This window comes from Synchiropus splendidus, chromosome 12, assembly GCF_027744825.2.
Source record: "Synchiropus splendidus isolate RoL2022-P1 chromosome 12, RoL_Sspl_1.0, whole genome shotgun sequence".
Classification (NCBI taxonomy): Eukaryota; Metazoa; Chordata; class Actinopteri; order Syngnathiformes; family Callionymidae; genus Synchiropus; species Synchiropus splendidus.
The window spans coordinates 16,212,683-16,230,612 of NC_071345.1; the positions used below are offsets into that span (position 1 = coordinate 16,212,683).

Genomic DNA, 17,930 nt, shown 5'->3' on the forward strand with positions numbered 1-17,930 from the left:
AGCTCCCTCGTGCTGTGTTCTTCATAATGGACATGGAGGAAACACTGAAAGTGCAATTGCACTTAAAAGTAGTGCTGGGCTATAAGGCAAGAAAAAAATACTGAATTACCACTATTGCTATTATTACTGAATACTCATAAATAATAAAAGAAAGTACTCTCTTCAATAACAAAGCAAATCTGCTCAGTATGTTATATCGAGCCCGAACTGACATATGTGTAGAAACCAGTTGACTTCGTGGCTAATGCTACAGACCGAGTCAGCGGAAGTTGCCAAAAACACCCACACATTTTAATAGATTAGTTGAATAAATGCACTTTGGTTTAGTCCACTACGAGAGCTCACTCTTGTTACTAGAGAGTGTACAGTATTGGCCCAGCACTTGCCGTCATCAGTCAGAAACAGAACACAAACACGAAGTTGACGTCCAATGGAACTGGAATAAGAAGCTAACATCTTCGCGTTTTAAGTGATCTTTAACTGACTGTGGAGTCACTACAGATATTCTGATTCCACAAAAGTAACAGCCAACTGAAAGCATTGACTCCGGCTTCAGGACTCACTGAGCTTACAGTGTAATGCCGGCTTATCACCTTTATATTTACAGCCGTGGAAGATGAATGACTCTGATTTTAGCTGATGCTGTGGGAGGAAATAGAGCAAGGCCCTATTTGGGAATCCCTGGTGCATTGTGGGTAATAAGAAGGAAACAGCGGCCTTATAGAGCTTATCCGTTTTACACAGCGCCGTGCAGCGCCACAAAAACAGGGACAGAGGCTTTATATCAGGCCTAACAATGCAGCTCCAAGTCATTTCCCTGGGCATGAAGAGGACTAATTAAAAGATGAGTTCTTCTATTCCCTGTTTTGCTGCCAAGTCGACTGCTGGCGCGTTGTGGACCACACAAGCCGGGTCTACTTAATGGAGCATAATGAAGTGTCTCCTGCAGCTGCCATCATGCTCCAGACATCAAGTAGATTCTGAAAGTAGCTAAATTTGAAAAGAAAGGATTGTTGCACAGTGGGGTTCCATCTTCACTTTTTCATAAAAATTGAAAACATCAGAATAAAACACGTAATATAGTTGAGCTGCTGTGCACTTTGATCTTCATATTGAACTGCTCAGAAAGTTATTTTAAGTGAAATTTGTATTTCCCGCTGACGTCTGAAGTGCCCAGTCAGTTTCCTGTCAGCTAGTAAAACTAATGTGAATATGTTCTTAGGTTATGTGGGATGGTGGCTGTGCTCACCTTGTGCTCGTGTCGATCTACAACCATTTATTTTTAGAAGAATTATGTTGAACATCATTTGAAAGTTGGTGGAACACTATAGCAGGAGTTATCAAGCCAAGAAAGTGTCAACTTTTTCACTGTAAATAAACTACTAGAACTTGTTAAACTCAAAGGAAATATTTGCGTATGCTTGGGGGTTTAAATGCCACAGTTGGCATCGTGGAACTAAAAGAGACGTAAAGCTAATAATGAGCATAAACAGGCAGCGAGTTGTGTTGATGCATGCAATCTGACTAGCGTTTCAATAGAGAGTACAAAGAATGAGGAAATCCTCGTGAAGCTGTTTGCTTTTGAGGGTTTCAGGTTGTGTGTGTGTGTGTGTCAACACTAAAAAACAACCAACGCTGTGGCGAGGTACTCAGGGGTGGGCTGGGTTGGGAGGACACACGCACCGTTGTCAACACATTTTTTTGCTTTCCTGTATGAAAAGAGCTCTTCCGGCCTGCTGTCCCACTTCAAGCACAGTTGTGGTCTCTGACGTTGTTTAGAGAGAACATTTCTTTCACACTCTGGTGTCTGCTCATCTATAAAAAGAAAAACCCGAGCCTTAAAATAGACTTGTTTCAAACAGTGGAAGGCTGAAACAAACACTCTGTGGGCCATAGATACTAGAGAAAACCGCGTTCACTTTCCATTCAGGTCAGCTTGTTTCCTTTTATCTCTAACCAGGTAGTATCATATTTGAGTGGAGTTCAGTTAACTGATTTCCTCCCACACACAGTTCCCTCACCCAAAAGGAAAAATGTATGAGGCAGTCGTGCTTTCCCAGCGTGTCGCGAGCTGGAAAAGTTGAGATGAAGCTGAGACGTCCTTTTTTGAAAAGACAGATTGACAATATCATTGTAGGGTAGCATGGAGTTTGCAGGTTCAAATCCAATTTGAGGCAAATCTTAGAGCAAGCCAATGTGTTCTGAGGCAGTTTCCTCTCAATGTCAACAGTTAGACACTCTAAAAGGTGAGTGAGTGACTGACTGGTTTTCTGTATGTATGGAGTAGTGATCTGTCCAGGGTGTCCCCCGCATCTTGGCCCCTCCACAACACTAAACTATCCTCACAATATCTATCCATATTTCAAATCTTATCTTACCAAGCTGCTTCAATCTTGCTAGCTGGATATTTTCATTAACCGCATTAAAGGCCAAACAACAAAAAGAGGTGTTGGCAATGACCACTGCATGAGTAAAACACTTCTCGGAACCCTTTCTTTTTACAGGCAGTTGGGAGATTCTTTTGTAATATCAGGCTATTTTTATCCCAAACCAGTGCCTACTCTCCATTGGTTTGTGGTCAAAGTTGGAGAGGAGCGAGTCAGAAACATGTTCTGTGACACATCGGGAAAAGTTAATGAACCTCACGTTGCTCTTTGTAAATGTTTATACGTCCACATCTTTCCCCCGAAATGATTCGTCAAAAGGTTAGAGAGTTTCTACCAAGTCGAGTGCGTCGCACCACAGCAGGCCTCAGTGTGCAAGGTAACCAGACTGCTCTCACTGTGGGATATGATACACCAGGTGTTGGCAATGTGTCGCCACGTGCTCCATGTTGGTTTCAGATTTATAGAGTCGTACTTCTCAGCTATCTCAGGAATACTTCAAACGCACTCATTGCTGCTTCTGGCTGAATTTAAAAAAAAGTTAACAAATCTTTTTCCAGTAAACACCAACCTATGTTTTCTCATCCTTGCTCAGCTGCTACCCAGACATAGCTGCACTCCACTGGTCACTCCTTTTTCTGGAAACAAGCTCAATAAAATACCCAGCTCATGCTTGATCAGTTTAATACACAGAGACAGAGCGGATCTGCCAAAGACTGAGACGAAACCATGTGCATGGCATCAACTGTCTGTGGCTTGAAGGAAATATTAACCCACCAGATTCAGAAACCAGTCTGCAGTGTCAGGTTCCATAGAAAGGATACTTTAGATGAGTAGATCATTTTATGGAATTTACATTTCATCCATTACAAAGAACAGTTTTGTCACACATAGATTGGGACTCTTAACATCTACAGTAGTAAACAGAACATTTCTTTGATTTATTTTTATTTATTTAAATTATGAAAATATTTTATTTTGCGTGTGTCTGTGTTGCAAATTCAATAAAGACAGATTAATAGGAATGGTTGATCCAGCAAAGTAAAATATGTGTGTGTCAATGAGCTGCCACCGGCATAATGAACAGAGATTGAGGGAGATGAAGAGGAGAATGTGGGCAGGATGGATGGAACAGATGTGACTTCTGAGACAGAAGACTATCAGCTAATGTTACAGGGAAGCTTTAACAGACAGTAGTGACGGTGTCAGAGGGACACCTCATGTGGAGAGCTCTGGAGACAAAAGGAGAGGAGAGAATGCGGCCGTGGTGGATGAACAATATTGGAAATGGAGGCACCATGTGAAAGAAGAAGAAGACAACCAATGAGGTTCATGGATGTGGTAAAGGAGGACAGGTGTGACATGGGGGGTAGACGCCTATATCTTGTTTGCATTAGGATAAGAAGACATAGTGGGATGCAAGAATCTTTTCAGAGCCACAACCACAAGTATTACCCAGTAGTTTTTTTCACAGATTTAATCCCACTACTGCAACATAATGGATAGTTTATGGTAATGTCAGTTGTCATAATCATAGCATGAAACGTTTGCCAGTTTATTTCTTCACTTGTAACTATGTCAACAAACATATTGGGTTTCCACAACAATTAATTCCATTTATTTAGAGACAAAATTTGGTTAAAAAAAAAAAAAAAGTCAATTGCTGACTAGATTGTGGAAGTCGACTGCCGCATGTGATACTTGCTATTCCCAAGCTGTGACTACTGCGTAATAGAGACCCGCAGTACAACACTTCCCCAGATGCTGGGCCTAGTCCCGCAGCTCCCAAGCAGACAGGGCTGACGTAAATGTCCCCCCATTGCACTCCCCCCGCATTTGCAGTTCAGGACTCTTGAGGATGAAGTTGCGATAAATCGTAACGCACACACCAACCAATGAACGCAATGTCTGACACACTTCGGCTTCATGCATTCGTATTTTCTATCGCTGAAAGGTTGTATTGTGTAACAGCATGGATTTTACACACACTTCATTTTTATGCAAACATCTGTGTGCCTTTGAGTAAATGTCACTCTGGATAAGTTGAGCCAAAAGCTCTAAATGGTTGGCATCGTTCGCTCACCACACCCATAAACACACATTAACAATGGTTAGAAATAGAAACAGGGAGTCCATTGTGATGAAAAACCTTGGCGATGCATTTGGGTATCTTAAGCCTGCCCTGTTAGTTACTTGCTGGCGTAGTTTGTATGAATCACCGCGTGTAATAGCACACTAGTGAGCTTTTTAACAGGAGTCCCTCTCCATCTCCCGACCGAGGACGAGAACACATATTTGCAAAAGTTCCAGGTTGATTAATAAAACGGATTTGCCTGGCAAAAAAAGAAGTGCAAGATATTTGTTAGAACTAATCAGGAAACTGCGGAGACCGTTTAGGGTTCCACTGCTCCCTCCTTCATTACGTCTCCCAAACCACAGGCGCAGCTCGACAGACTCCTCAGAAGCAGGGTGGCGCTGTCCAAATCAAATCATCCCCTCTCTTCTCAGGCTCATCCTTTCCTATGGTATTTTAAAGAAAGCTTACGCTGAGAGAGAGGAAGGGAACCTCGGGATCCGGAGTTCCTTGAGGAGCAGCAGCAGAAACAGCAGCCATGTGCTTTAAAGTAGCGTTTTATTGAATATCAGAGCGGGAGGAGCGTCCAAAGAAAATAGGCCTTATTCATTATTAGAGCCAGCTGTGGTTTTCCACTCTGATGACTCATCCATTTTTCTTTCCCCCTATTCTTTTGCTTTTTTTCATGGTGTGGTAAGAAGGGGTTGTGGATGAGAGGTGGGAGTGATTCTCTCTCAGTCCATATTCACGGGTTGTTTGTTTGGATTGTCAAGCGCACTGCTGCCACAAGTGTGCCTGCCTATTGCTGTACTCATCCTACCCCTGCAGTCATTGCCACGTGGATTCCCTGCACGTTTTTTTTAAATATTCCATCTTTTATTTTTTTTTCCCCCCTTCAGTGCCCATAATAAAGACAGAACCCAGCGATGAATATGATTCTTTGGAGACACCAGGGTTAACCCTACACTCACAGCCGTACTACAGTCAGCCGAGGCTAACTCCAATCATGCCTGTTGCCGATCCAGATTCCTGCGTTGTCGGTGGTTATGGTTCCTGCCCGACTCGCCATGCAGCCATGCCATCATCGCCCTCGAGTTCCAGCCCAACTCTGCATGACCTTTCCCCCGTGGCATACCCCAAGTGCCTCCCTAACAGCCCGGCAAATTCAGCACCACCAGGCCCAATGGTGCCCAACCTCCAGGAGTCGTCCAGACCAAACCTTGTCCATCCAATCTCTCCAGACCATAGCTCCTCTCTAGCTTTGTTCCATACCCAGGGAAGCCCCAACCATCTCAACAGCCCTGGCCCTCAAGGTTTCCACCCTGTCTACGCAAACAGCAGCCCCTCGTCCTCCCCTGTCTCCAACCCTTCCACTCCCGGTGGGCCAGTCGAGAGTCCATTTGTACAGGCCTACAGCCCTAGCTCGGCTCAGGCTGCGGCAACTTCGGTCCAGACTGGAGGGAACTCGCCCGGAACAAGCCTGATCCCTGAGGATCCCAGCCCTCCAACAATTGCAGTCATTGTCAAACAAGAGCCACAGGAACTGGACCAGATGTACCTGGATGACGGTGAGCGTTAATGCATTTTTTTTCAAAATGTGAATATCATTCCAGATGCATTTCTGCCAATGATGCATTTTTGAAGAATCTAATTTTACTCATCACTGCAATCATACCACCACATCTGTATCCACACCAGCTGCTCCTCTCAGGATCCCCAGTGACATTCTGACCTCAGGTCAGACGGGTTAATTTTAGAACCTGCAGATTTTGCCAGCTTTGTAGTAGCACACAATCCAGCCACGGTTGACATCAAAACCGCTAATGGTGTCGAAGGGATTTCGAAACAATCTGTCAAAACATCATAGCGCTGAGGTCAGCCAGGGTGCCGGCACACGCGTAGCAAACTAAACTGTTTACCCAACGACTAATGAAGGAAGCAAAACAATGGGAAGGGGTTTCCTGGACTGAGCCATTTCCCCCTCATCTTTTTGGGAGTGATGTTTAGTGCAGTGAGGCAGAGGCTTTGTTTTCTCACATTTTCCCAACGGGGACAAGGCCGTGTAGCTTTCGTCATCAAGGGAGTCAGTGCTGTGACTGGTTTCCCCCCTGGCATTTGGATCAGTCACACCCTTCAGAGAGCATATGGTCAAGTTTATTGCGTCCATTACGAGTCATGGTCACCAGCCTCTTATCTGTTGACGCAGAGGCCCTTTTTATTCTTATGGTATATTTTCATGCATGACAATGGCATTCAGCCACATTAACAGTTCACTGTCTATAACCGAAGTCGTAGCTACAGCAACTCCCCATCTTGTTGTTGCTGGCCAAGAACCCGGCAGAAAATTGCGGTTGCCACAACCTAATGTACACAAAAGCTTAAAATAAATAGCTAGCAATTTGCTCCTTATTAAATCTATTTCAATCTAGGCTACACAAGGTAGAAAAAAAAATGGAAGGACTCAGCTTCTCAGGACACTGGCTTTCATTTAGAGAAACAACTCTAAATGCGTGTTTAAATATTTATTCAAAGTGAATAATAAGCTGCTGTAAATAAATGTTAATCCGTTTTCTAGGTTGAGAGAAGTAGTGTGTGCATATGACTGTGTGTGCGTCAAAGAGAGCGTGAGTGAGCGCATATGCTACAGTTCTGGGAGCGGACGGACGGACCAGGGGAGGTTTTGTATGGACTGTAATTGAGTTGAAATGCAGTTGTCAGCACATCTGTCTGTACTGATGAGTCCCATTATGTTCCATCTCAAAAGCATTGCAAGTAAAAAGCTGTTTGCTTTTTCATTTTACAAACTTAGTTATGGATTTGTTGCAACTGCCTTATGTCCAAGAATTTAAGTAAATATGCCTGTATTGATAGTTAGACGCCAGTGTTTCGGTTGTCTGTGCTTCTGGCACGTGCGAGCTCTCAGATCGCCTTTAATCGAATGAAGTGAAACTATAGCTTCATTTTGTTGTCAGGGAGTCCATTTACACAGACTGACTGGAGATGTAGTGAATGTCCATCGCAGTGCTCCCGTGAAATCGTGTAACCTTGTTTACCGTACCCACTATTCCATCCGCTGTCACTTTAGCAGGCCCTCTCCCTCTCTGAACCAGTAGCCAAATGTATTCAGTCAGTGATTACAGTTGCATTAAGGACACACAGGAATGCGTATTGATTGATGCTGAGGGGTGAAGTTGCTCTCTGAAAAACCTCACTGTACATCTCTGCACCGCCTATCATCTGGCAGAGCGTTTGTGGTGAGGTCCCGGTAAGTATGTGGTGGTAACACCATACTCTGAAGGCATCTTTCAAGCTCTGCCTGACCCAAACCCCCTGAAATGAGTTCGAAGCTTGAACAAATAAGATCGGAAGGCACCTCACAGGGCGTCCTGCGCGCCACCCGCGCCCATTACCGCTGTATGTTAGTGAGCTGAGCGCTCCATTAGAGAGGTAAGACAAGCGGATGACCTCAGCTCAGCAGCTATGATTTAACGCCAGGCGTATAAGGAATAGTGTTGCTCCGTGGCAATAGGGGAACAGTGATTTGGAGTCTGAAGAAGCATACTTGATCTTCCCCATGAGCGGAGCACCACCCACGTTTAAATGCTGAGGCCTCTTGCACTCATCAGGCGGCGGAAATGTGTGTCCCTCTAGTGGGGCCTCGGTTTTAGACAACCCGGGAGAAATCACTCAACTTATCAACAGTGAGCTACTGTACCGCATCAGAGCAGTTAGCATGCAAGTTTAAAACCACAAATGGGGGTCTTAACAGAAACCTGTTTTTCTCAGAACTCTATCGCCTCTCATGTTGCAACTGGTAACTCACATCTGTTCATAAAGCGTAAGGATATTTTTGAAGTATAGTTTTAAAGGTTATTGCTCAGATAGATATAGAAAAGCAGTTGTTTTTTGTTTTTAAGCTTAAGAAATACCATGCCTGCTAAAATTCAGACATAAGTGTGCAAATAAGAAAATATTATGTCCATATTTAGTATGTCCACATTGGCTTTCAAATGAAAGGGATCCTATCTCTCCTGTAATATAAATCCTGAAGATGATGAGCTGCACCCCAAAACCCAGATGGCAGCGTGAGGAGTTCACAGTGTTTGCACCACGCTTCACTCATTTGGCCAAAATGGAGGATGGCCTGCAGCAAGCATTTTTTGATAAAACCTCTATACAGTCAAATGCAGTCATATTGCTATAACACTATGTGGTTGCTGGAGCACTTAGCTCAACATAGGTTTTATGCTCCTAGTATTCCATGTTGCCATATCAAAAAGCTGTTTGCTGGTATGACTTGTTTGCATAGCTGCTAAGCTTACTGATCATTCTCGCCAAACATTCATGAGCCATTGGCGACACATTTTCACGTCACACGTTTTCGATATGCGTGATCAGCAGGAGTGAACTCCATCTACCTGGCTCAGGAGCGCGAGCCAAGTTGGAGGAAAAAGAATGATGAAAGAACTGTTGTATGTTCCGTGGCTGACTAACAAAGATGAGTCATGCTGGAGCTCATATAAACTATTTTAGACATCCGCTGCCCTCGCGCAGACCACTATCTTCACTTTTATTAGACATATGCTTGTGAGCAAGACCTTAGTTAAATGACATCAGCGTGTTTAACAATAAACAAGCTCGACCGCAATTACAGTTGTCACGTTAGCCGTGCTTCTGTAAGCCAAAAAAGAAATGTACACAGTGCGAGAACCCGAAACAGTCATGGACACGTGGACAGTTTAAGAGTACGAAAGTGGATGCTTCCACTGCCAGAAGGTTGCGACTGCATTGACGTTTCTTAAGTGTGAAGAGTGAAAGCGGATAGCTAGGTGTTCGGTCGTACGAGCCGGCTGCCATGTGTCCTGCCGCATTAGCCGCCGCCGTGATGGGTGATATCATGAAGTGCAGCGCACAGTGAGGGAACTAATGCTAATCAGCGGGCCAGATTTCTACCAGCTGCCTCTCTGGAAAACAGAGGGCCCTTATTCCTCAAAATAAGAAAAACACAGAGCAAGGCAGCCTCTGTCAATTTCTGACAGTTAACATATGTGCGCTGATTGCTTCTTGTTATTGGGTCGGGTTTTCATGTGATTGTTTCCCCTTCTATCCGGGGTTTGCGCATTAGAAACCCAAGCAGGGTTGTTTTCTCAAACATAAACCATAATATTGTCGGTCCCCACTTATAGGGACACCAAAAAAAAGTGGCTATTTTAACCTTCCCGAGGATCTCCGCTCCCATCTGATGTTTCTTGAAAGCAGCTCGAGGCTTTCCTAATGGAAAGTATTACACACTCAGGCAAGTTGCCCAAACCCCAGGACTCTGAAAAAAAAAAAAAAAAAAAGAAACACCCTAATGATGATTGAAAACGCGTCCTCACCATTCTGAAAACGTGCTGAGTCGCCAACATTGAAGTGGGCCACATCGCTGGAGTGGAAGAGTGAGAGAGGAAAAGAAACATGATTTAGGAACCGTGTTCATTGCAGTCGATGTGGATGTGTCTAGTGGGACTCTGTTGCCTCTGTTTGTGTATGCTGTTGTGGTCAGATAGACCAACGCTAATGCCACGTGGTAGTTCACCCTTTTAACCTTTGGTCTGTTTTACTAAAGGTCAACTCTGCAGCAAAGAGGAACTAGAACAAGAAGTGTGGTTAAGTGCAATGTCAAGAACACAGTCTCCTGTTAGACAGTGATATTGACAGGTACCAACAGAAGGGTGATGGCTGTTCAATTATTAATGACCCCCAAACAGGATGTGACTTTTTCTCTGGCTGTCTCTCTCTCTCTCTCTCTCCTGTAAAGAATTTTGTTTTCCTGGAATCATTTGCAAGATGTGGTAGACTGATCTCGCTGGATAAGATTTATAGTCAAACCAAAATCAAATATGTGGCTCCGCTCTGGTAATGGCCTTTGACTGCCTCCCTTTTAGATCAACAGCCTTATTTTTTGGGCTCATCATGGAGTTTATTCGATTTCCGTTGCATTAGAGACACAAATTCTTACTTTTATCTTCCAGATTGAGTTGCTCTTTGACCGCCCTTTATTATATTTGAAAGGCCGTGTTTGCAGTGAAGGAGTGCTCTTAATGGTGAAAGGGCGGATCTATATAGGAGTGGCAAGTCCATTAAAGCAGTACATACTAAAACATTCACAAAAACAACATCACTTATAGATACAAACAGCACACATCTGTTGCGTTTGTGATTGATTACTTTCTCGTGTGCTGAAGCAATTATTGCAAAAGTAAAGTGCTCTTTACTTAAGAGCTGCCCCCACTGGCCAAACTTGAAATGGCATAAGCCGAAGCTTTAAAATGTTTTTCGTATTCTGTTGAACTAGCCTGTTAAAACACACATGAGAAAGTGTCGACTACGAAGTATTTGATGATGAACAAGTATTTGGTTTGGTGGCAACTAGGATTCAGTCAAGCAATATGGCTTTTCAAGTTTCAAGCCTTCTCACTCCCAAAACATCAATCTCTTCAGGTGACTTTTGAATCCCATGTTGACTATGAAGTCAACCTTCCGCATTGCCTGTTGATGCTTCTGTGTTTCAATGGATTCAAAATTATTCTTTCCCACCTTACAGGCGGGGAAGAGGAGTTGGAATGCACTCGGGGCGAGACAATCGGTGCCGTCACAGTGGCTGAAACATGTGGTTGTTTGAGGCACTTTATATACCAAGTGACACTTTAGTGACGCAGCATGGGACACAAAAATCACCTGATGAAAGTCACTATTTGACGCCTCGGGACTATGAATGGGTCAGGTTTTTACGTGCCAAATCAATCGGTGGTATGAATCTCCCACGGATTCTGCTGAAGAACAAGACGAAGGCAAAATGTGGCCAGCCCAGTCGAGGTTCTAACCTGTTTGAAACAGTTCTGAGCTGAGAGTTCTTGTGAATAAATAATACCATGGGAACAATTGAAAGCATGTCACGGTGCCTTTAGACATTGTGTCAAACTTTCTGTATGCCATCTTCTAAACAATCTCTTTCAAAATAAAGGTCTAAGAAACCAGTAGGGATTTAGAGAATGTAAGAAAAACAAGTTACCATGTTGAAAGAAAGAAACCAGTTTGCTTAATAGTTTTAGACTGATCAGAACGTTCTGCCAAGAGAGTTATAAAACAGTCAATTTCCAGTGTTGCAAAACTAGGAGGCTAGACATTCGAGTTTGCGTAACTTCGCACAAATACCTCGCTGTGGTTGAAGACTTGGAGTCTTTTACATGGGGATGATAAAGGAGGATAAGAAGCAGCAAAGTGTGACCTGGGAGGAGGCACCAGTGTTACTTATATTTTACTGTATGTCATGTGCTGTATGTCAGAAATGAAGTTCCCCCCGTTTTATCTGTGACGCTACACACGTGTTTGTACACCATTGTCCATACCATATGGTGAGTTGACCGAATTGATCAAGGCTCAATTCTGCGGCTTTGACTGCAAGAACGGAAATTCATGGTTGAAATTGCATCCGTCTTGATCAGTGGGACATTAACCTATTTATTACATCATTGTCTCAGTCTGTGTGTCTGTGTGCACCCCAAATTCCAGCAGTGAAGCCAAGGAATCTGCTTTGGTTTCAGTCCCTCCGTCATAATATCCAGTCAGGAAGAAAGAATGTGTCTGCTGAAACACTGTAGCTAAATTGTCTAAACAAATTGGGTTTCTCTTAAGTCTGGGATGTTAGATTCACAGATGGGATACTTAAATATAGATTTGGTTAGACTTATTTTTGCCAGAAGTGTCAAAGTTATGCAATGGGGATTTGCTTATGTACATATCATTATTTGATTTCCTCCGAATAGCTCAGGCTGATATGGAGGTGAGACATCTGGACTAAATAAAATGAGATGCAGACATAAGTCTATTTATTAAAGCTATATATCACATGCTTTTCCTGACACAGCTGTTTAGAGCCCTGGTTTGTGTGGCTCACATTCTGAGGTTGAAGGAACATTTGCTGGAAAGCCACAGAAACACACATCAGTGGAGGTCAGAACTCAGACTAGGCCTGTGGTTTGGACTTGGACACATGCGAGACTGCCATTAACCAGCTGCCACCTTATGCAAGACATTTCATATTTAATAACCTCATACCTCATATATGGCATTGAATTAATATGGCAGGCCTTTTCGAGGTACTGGTCGGACCATCACGGTTATACAGTAGAGTGGTCGGCCTGTGACTGGAAGGTGGTCAGTTCGATCCCTGCTCCTGACGTGTTTGTGTCGTCATTGTGTCCCAGAGCAAGACGCTTCACTCTGGATGGCTACTGATGGTTCAGATAGGGCGCTGCGTCGCAGCCTACTGCCATCAGTGTGTGAATGGTTGGATTGGTGTAATGCGCCTTGGTTGCTGGATAAACATGGATAGCGCAATATAAGTGAGAGCCATAGACCATTTGCCAGATATTAAGCGATGCAACTGGAGTTTGCAGACTGCTTGAAGCCAGGAGGCATGCAAGTTGGGTTTCACTATGAAATCTTTGAAGTTCCTGGATTGTATTGTATTGAAAGGCGTAGATATATGAACGTGTTTAGATGAAGCTCCAGTCACATACATTGCTAAGCAACGCTAGCAATGGCTAACCAGGACAATTGAGAGGAACTAGCTGAAGGGCTCGCTAAAGATCTGAAATGGATGGCTGATGCTGAAGATCCGAAGGTGTATTGAGCAGGAATTGACTCATCCTTTTTGTATTGTTTGTCTCTGCCACCTGCTGTCTGATTGTGCTCATTGCTATTCATAACATGTCAATGCTGAAAAAACAATAATAAAAATAGGGCAATAATATTGGGTTTAAAAAATAATTTTAATGATAATCTAGAGGAAATGGGTTTTTTCGAGGTCTGCACTCTCCGAGTGCATTTTTATGAACATTCCTCACAATAACTATGGCAGCTGCCATACTAGGCTTTCAAATTATATTTATGCAATTACAATTTATATTGACTATTCCATTCTTAAATAGCTATACATTTACTACAAATGAAAACAGAACAACAGAATCAATAGAGTACTGGCAACTCCGCTTGCCATACCTTAGCGTTGTCTGAATTGACGCCTCTGACTTTAACCTTGTCTATTTTTAACATCTTTTTGGCTCATGTAAATTCCGATTGGATAAGTCCTATACATTTTATCCCAGAGCTGTAACCAAACGCAGATGTCTGGTCTATTGTCACAGTCCATTAAGCTATCTCTCATGGAAATCTGACTGAAGTGAAGATTATCCACCGTTACAACCAGGACTCCGTCAAACAGATAACAATCGCTTACGTTTGATTCAAGTGCATTCGACAATATGTGTTGGGGTTTTTTTTGTTTTGTTTTTCTCTCCCTCTGTCTGTCATTTGTGTGATACAGTATATGCCGTCATAGTATAAGCTCATGGGACAAAATTAGTGAAATAGCCATAAGCTGCACGATATACGAGGGAGCTTTGATATTTTGGGGTCACAAGATTCCCATCGTGGCCTTCTATCCGAGAATATTCAGCAAGCATGAGAAGAAGCAGGTCAGCCATAGAAAGATGGGAGACACAGACAGACTTCAGGGAAGGAGGGGAAAATGTGAGGTGGAAGAAAGTAGCATGCAATCTTGGTGATTTTCCCTGGCAGCTTCTCTCACTGCACACACACGCGCACACACACACACACGCACACACGACACTCCGGGCTCCTTTCACAGCTGAAGCTGTTAAAACCAAAACATAAAAAGTCAAAGGAAGACAAACACAGCTGAAGTTAAAGATCAGATTTTCTTCCACTCCCACCAGTGGCAGCTAGCAGCGCTGAGACTCACCGAGGAGTGGGTGAGCGGGTTTATTTCTGAGGTGGGAATGATCATAACCGATGAACTGTAAGCGTCCTACTGTTGACATACGACCCACGGTGGTTATTAAACCTTTACGGTTCCCCAGACTCGGCCGATTGCACTCAGATGAGCTGCGTTCTTAACAAAAACAGCGTTCTAACATATTTGTAAACGCTTCCAAGCCAGCAGAGCCCTTTTTTAAATCGCATAAGGAATTGAGAGTAATTAAAGACTTTGTTCACTCCTTTCAACCAAACTACTCCAAACTTTTATAGGTTTAAAAGTGTTGCAGGCAAAAACAAGGTTCTCTAGTGGACCAAATGTGTGGCATTTTTCAAACAATTAAAGTTGGACTGCATGAAATAGAGGATCAAAGGTAGCCTTCAAAGGAGCCTAAACATGTCCGACAAATGCTGTTTGAGAATTGTAAATGTCTTCAGAAGAAAGGCAATACTATAATGGGAACAGCATAGTAGCCCAAGATCAACAAACTTTTCATGCTTCTTGAGGTGTCACTTTCTGATTTTGGTTTAGAGGTTAGTGAAGGTTCCATGTGTCTCAAGTTTTCTATCATGAAGCAATGCAGCTACACCGTTACCTGCCATGCTGAGATATAGCGTTTTAACTAAACAGCCTCCAGATGGATTATATTTTTCTGGATTTGTCAGAAAAAAAAAAAAAAAAATCAAAGCAGACAATAGAGATAAGTGCAACCTCTGCCAAGACGGCTTCCCTTGAAAACCAGCACTACCTGAGTCGTAGTCTTAAATAACTCTGTGATCTGCCCTCACGCAACCTCCTCAGTTCAACTTCCCGTGAGCTCTGAAGATTTAGCGTTTTCAGAGCCGCTCTCGAGGTCAGCGGACGGATTATTAATCACATCACATTCAGTTGGGGTTTAGCTCACCGGAGCACTGCGGGGTTGATAAAAAATATAGAGTGGGATCTTTTTAGGGTTTTGTTACCTCCAGTGTATGATTCACTGGGTCATGTGGAATGACGTGTTTTAGCAGGTTATCCAAAGAATAAGAGAAAAGCGTTGCCAATTTGGAACCGGGATTGTCTGTGTTGTGCAGTAGCGCTGCTTTATAGTTGAAAACAGACAGTGCTGGAAGTGTGTGAAAGCTTCACATCCAGTATATAATGGAGTGAACTGGTGTGTGTTCGCTGTCAGAAAATATCAAGTCTGTCTTTGGTCCAAATGTCTATGAACAGCAAAGTACTTTCTGGCACAAGCATTTGTAGACATCAACAACACATTATCTTTTCATATAAATATACAAAGCATTTTTTTTTGTAAGCCCAACACTAGAACTGACAAGCAGCGGGTGATTTAAAGAAGCAACAGCACAAACACAGTTGTAAATCATAGTCCATGCAGGTGCACTGCCAAGTTTTCGCTCACATGGCTGCAACCCGCTGTAGTATGATTGTTTCAATATGGTCATATTTTACACTCTGTGCCATTTTGTGAACCGGTGAGATCTCAGGGCCGTCTGCACGAGCCGCCACAGCGGCATACGTTTCCAATTCTGAATCAATCAGCGTACCTCTATCAGATGGCCGAGTTATTTTACCATAAACTCTGAGGTAGTGAGCCATTCAGAGACTTTGAATCTGTCCACTTCCATATCTCTCGCACCAAGGATATGGATTAAGCTTTGCTCTATGTTGTTTTTTTTTCACGAATGACTACGATGTGGTGAAGAAAGTTTCCCCTGCTAATTTTACCAACTATGATAAATAAGCAATGATAATACTAGTGTTAAAGTTACAAAGAAAATGTCAAAGAAAAGTAATTCTTCACACATATATACACACATTGAACTATTGTTTATCATTTGGCCATGTTAAAAAAAATATAAAAGCAAAACAAGATGAATTAATTTAGCTCTTCTAACTTGTTTGGCGTTGTGATAAACAATGTTTGTCAACTTTTGGTTTTATTTCAATAGAGTTATTCTTAGATCTCCAAAAGAATAACACCCTTCCCCTAAAACTAGTGAAGTGCCGTTGCTTTCAAACAAGGCGTTTAACACAGAAATAAAACCCAGTCAGACCCAAACTATTTTGTATTGTGAGGCAATGATTTCAGCGTGGGTGATGTAAACACCCGCCCCGGCCCCTCCAAGCCTCCTGCAAGCACACCTCATGCTCTCCTGAGATCTGGAGGAAATGAGAGGCCGGGGAGGTGCAGAGGGAAGTGGCAGCCTCACAAAGGGAGGCAGAGTGAGGTGAGATAGGGAGAGGATCGACGCCGCGCCTCATCAAAGTTAGAGGTTTCGCACCGGCAGCCAAAACAAGCACGCGCCACCGGTGGGTCTCTCGTCTCATTTTAAATGCTGTTTTTATTGCTGGATCACACAATTCTTCTTGTTATTTCAGCCACGTAAGTTTCAGCTTTGCCCAATCAACACCTTGGCTCGCGTCATTTGGCACCACATCTGATTAGCCAGAACCGGGGCTCCTGTGGCGCGCGCCACCGAGCGCAGATCGCTCAAAGCATATCGTGTCGTAAAGCCCGCCCCAGCTCCCATCTTGAGGTCGACCTCATCTGCAGCAGACATATCGATTGGACTTCTCCTCTGTGACGTGAGAGCACTTTGTTGTTTACAGATGCAGCCTGGCAAAACACTTCATGAAGGTGAAAGGATCTGTTCTCAACTTCCCCCCACATTTTAGGAGTCGGCGCAACGCTACTGTTATTCTTGGACCCAATTCGTCCCCAGTGCTGCTTCCAAATAAGAAAATTTGACATCTTTGTAACAGGTTACCTGCACCTCTTTTTGGCTGCCCAAATCGTATAAGTATCTGCTGTCATCATCCGTCGACTTCACTTCGAGGTGATGACTGGCTGCAGCCGCCGCCGGCGCTTCACCGTCCACCAGTGCACAGCTGCTGAAGGCTGAACTTGAGCTCCTACTTCGAGTAGAAATCCAGCTTTGTTTCAGGAAAAAGCCCAGCCTCCACCCGCCCTATCAATTTTTTCCCCCCCTTCCTTCCTTGATACGGTATTTCACTTGAGGAGACTGAGTGCTTCCACATGGGATAGCCCAGCGCTTCGCACATCAGAGTAGCTGCGGGGATGAAATATGCCGTCTGTACATATCATCACATCATTAGGCCCAAAGGGATCCCAGCTATGGATTAGAGTCTGTCTACCTGCGAGGCAGCCTGCAGATGAATTCACGAAGCACTTTATCATGATGAGGCATTAGTGGAACACTTTGTCTCTTCCATTTATGTTTATCTGCAGGAATGATGACAGGAACCACCATCCTTTTCTCGCTCATATTCCTTCAGTCAATTCATCTTCATTTCTCTGGGCTGCGCACGTTGGCTTGTGACCCTCGGTCCTCCCCATTTTTCACCTCGCTCATGATCAGATGGAGATAAGTGGCGTTGTCCGAGCTCCTTCGTCCAGCCATCCGAGCCCTGTGTGGGAGGCGGCAAATTGTCCATTAAGTGTTTCTGCTGAGGCCGAGATTTGATCTACTAGGGAAACAAAAGTAATATGTAGCAGGAAATTCAATTGTCTCTCTCCAACAAGTTTCAGCTTTAGTTTGGCTTCCCTGTTGAATCAATTTTGTGTGATAGGGAGAGTTCAAACAAGGTTTATCTCCGAGTCGACCTGGCGGCGAGACTTCATTTA

The 17,930-nt window shown here is 43.6% G+C and overlaps 1 protein-coding gene across 3 annotated transcripts in view; it reads left to right on the forward strand.

Annotated features, from left to right (window-relative positions):
- Positions 1-17,930, forward strand: part of LOC128768216 (nuclear factor of activated T-cells, cytoplasmic 1-like) — a 49,818-nt gene that overhangs the window by 25,451 nt on the left and 6,437 nt on the right. For 2 of the 3 annotated variants that reach the window (XM_053880941.1, XM_053880943.1), the window contains exon 9: positions 5,358-6,026. In XM_053880941.1, the coding sequence (XP_053736916.1) occupies positions 5,358-6,026 (669 nt within the window). The remainder of the gene's footprint in view (positions 1-5,357; positions 6,027-17,930) is intronic. The other variant, XM_053880944.1, reaches the window with a different exon arrangement.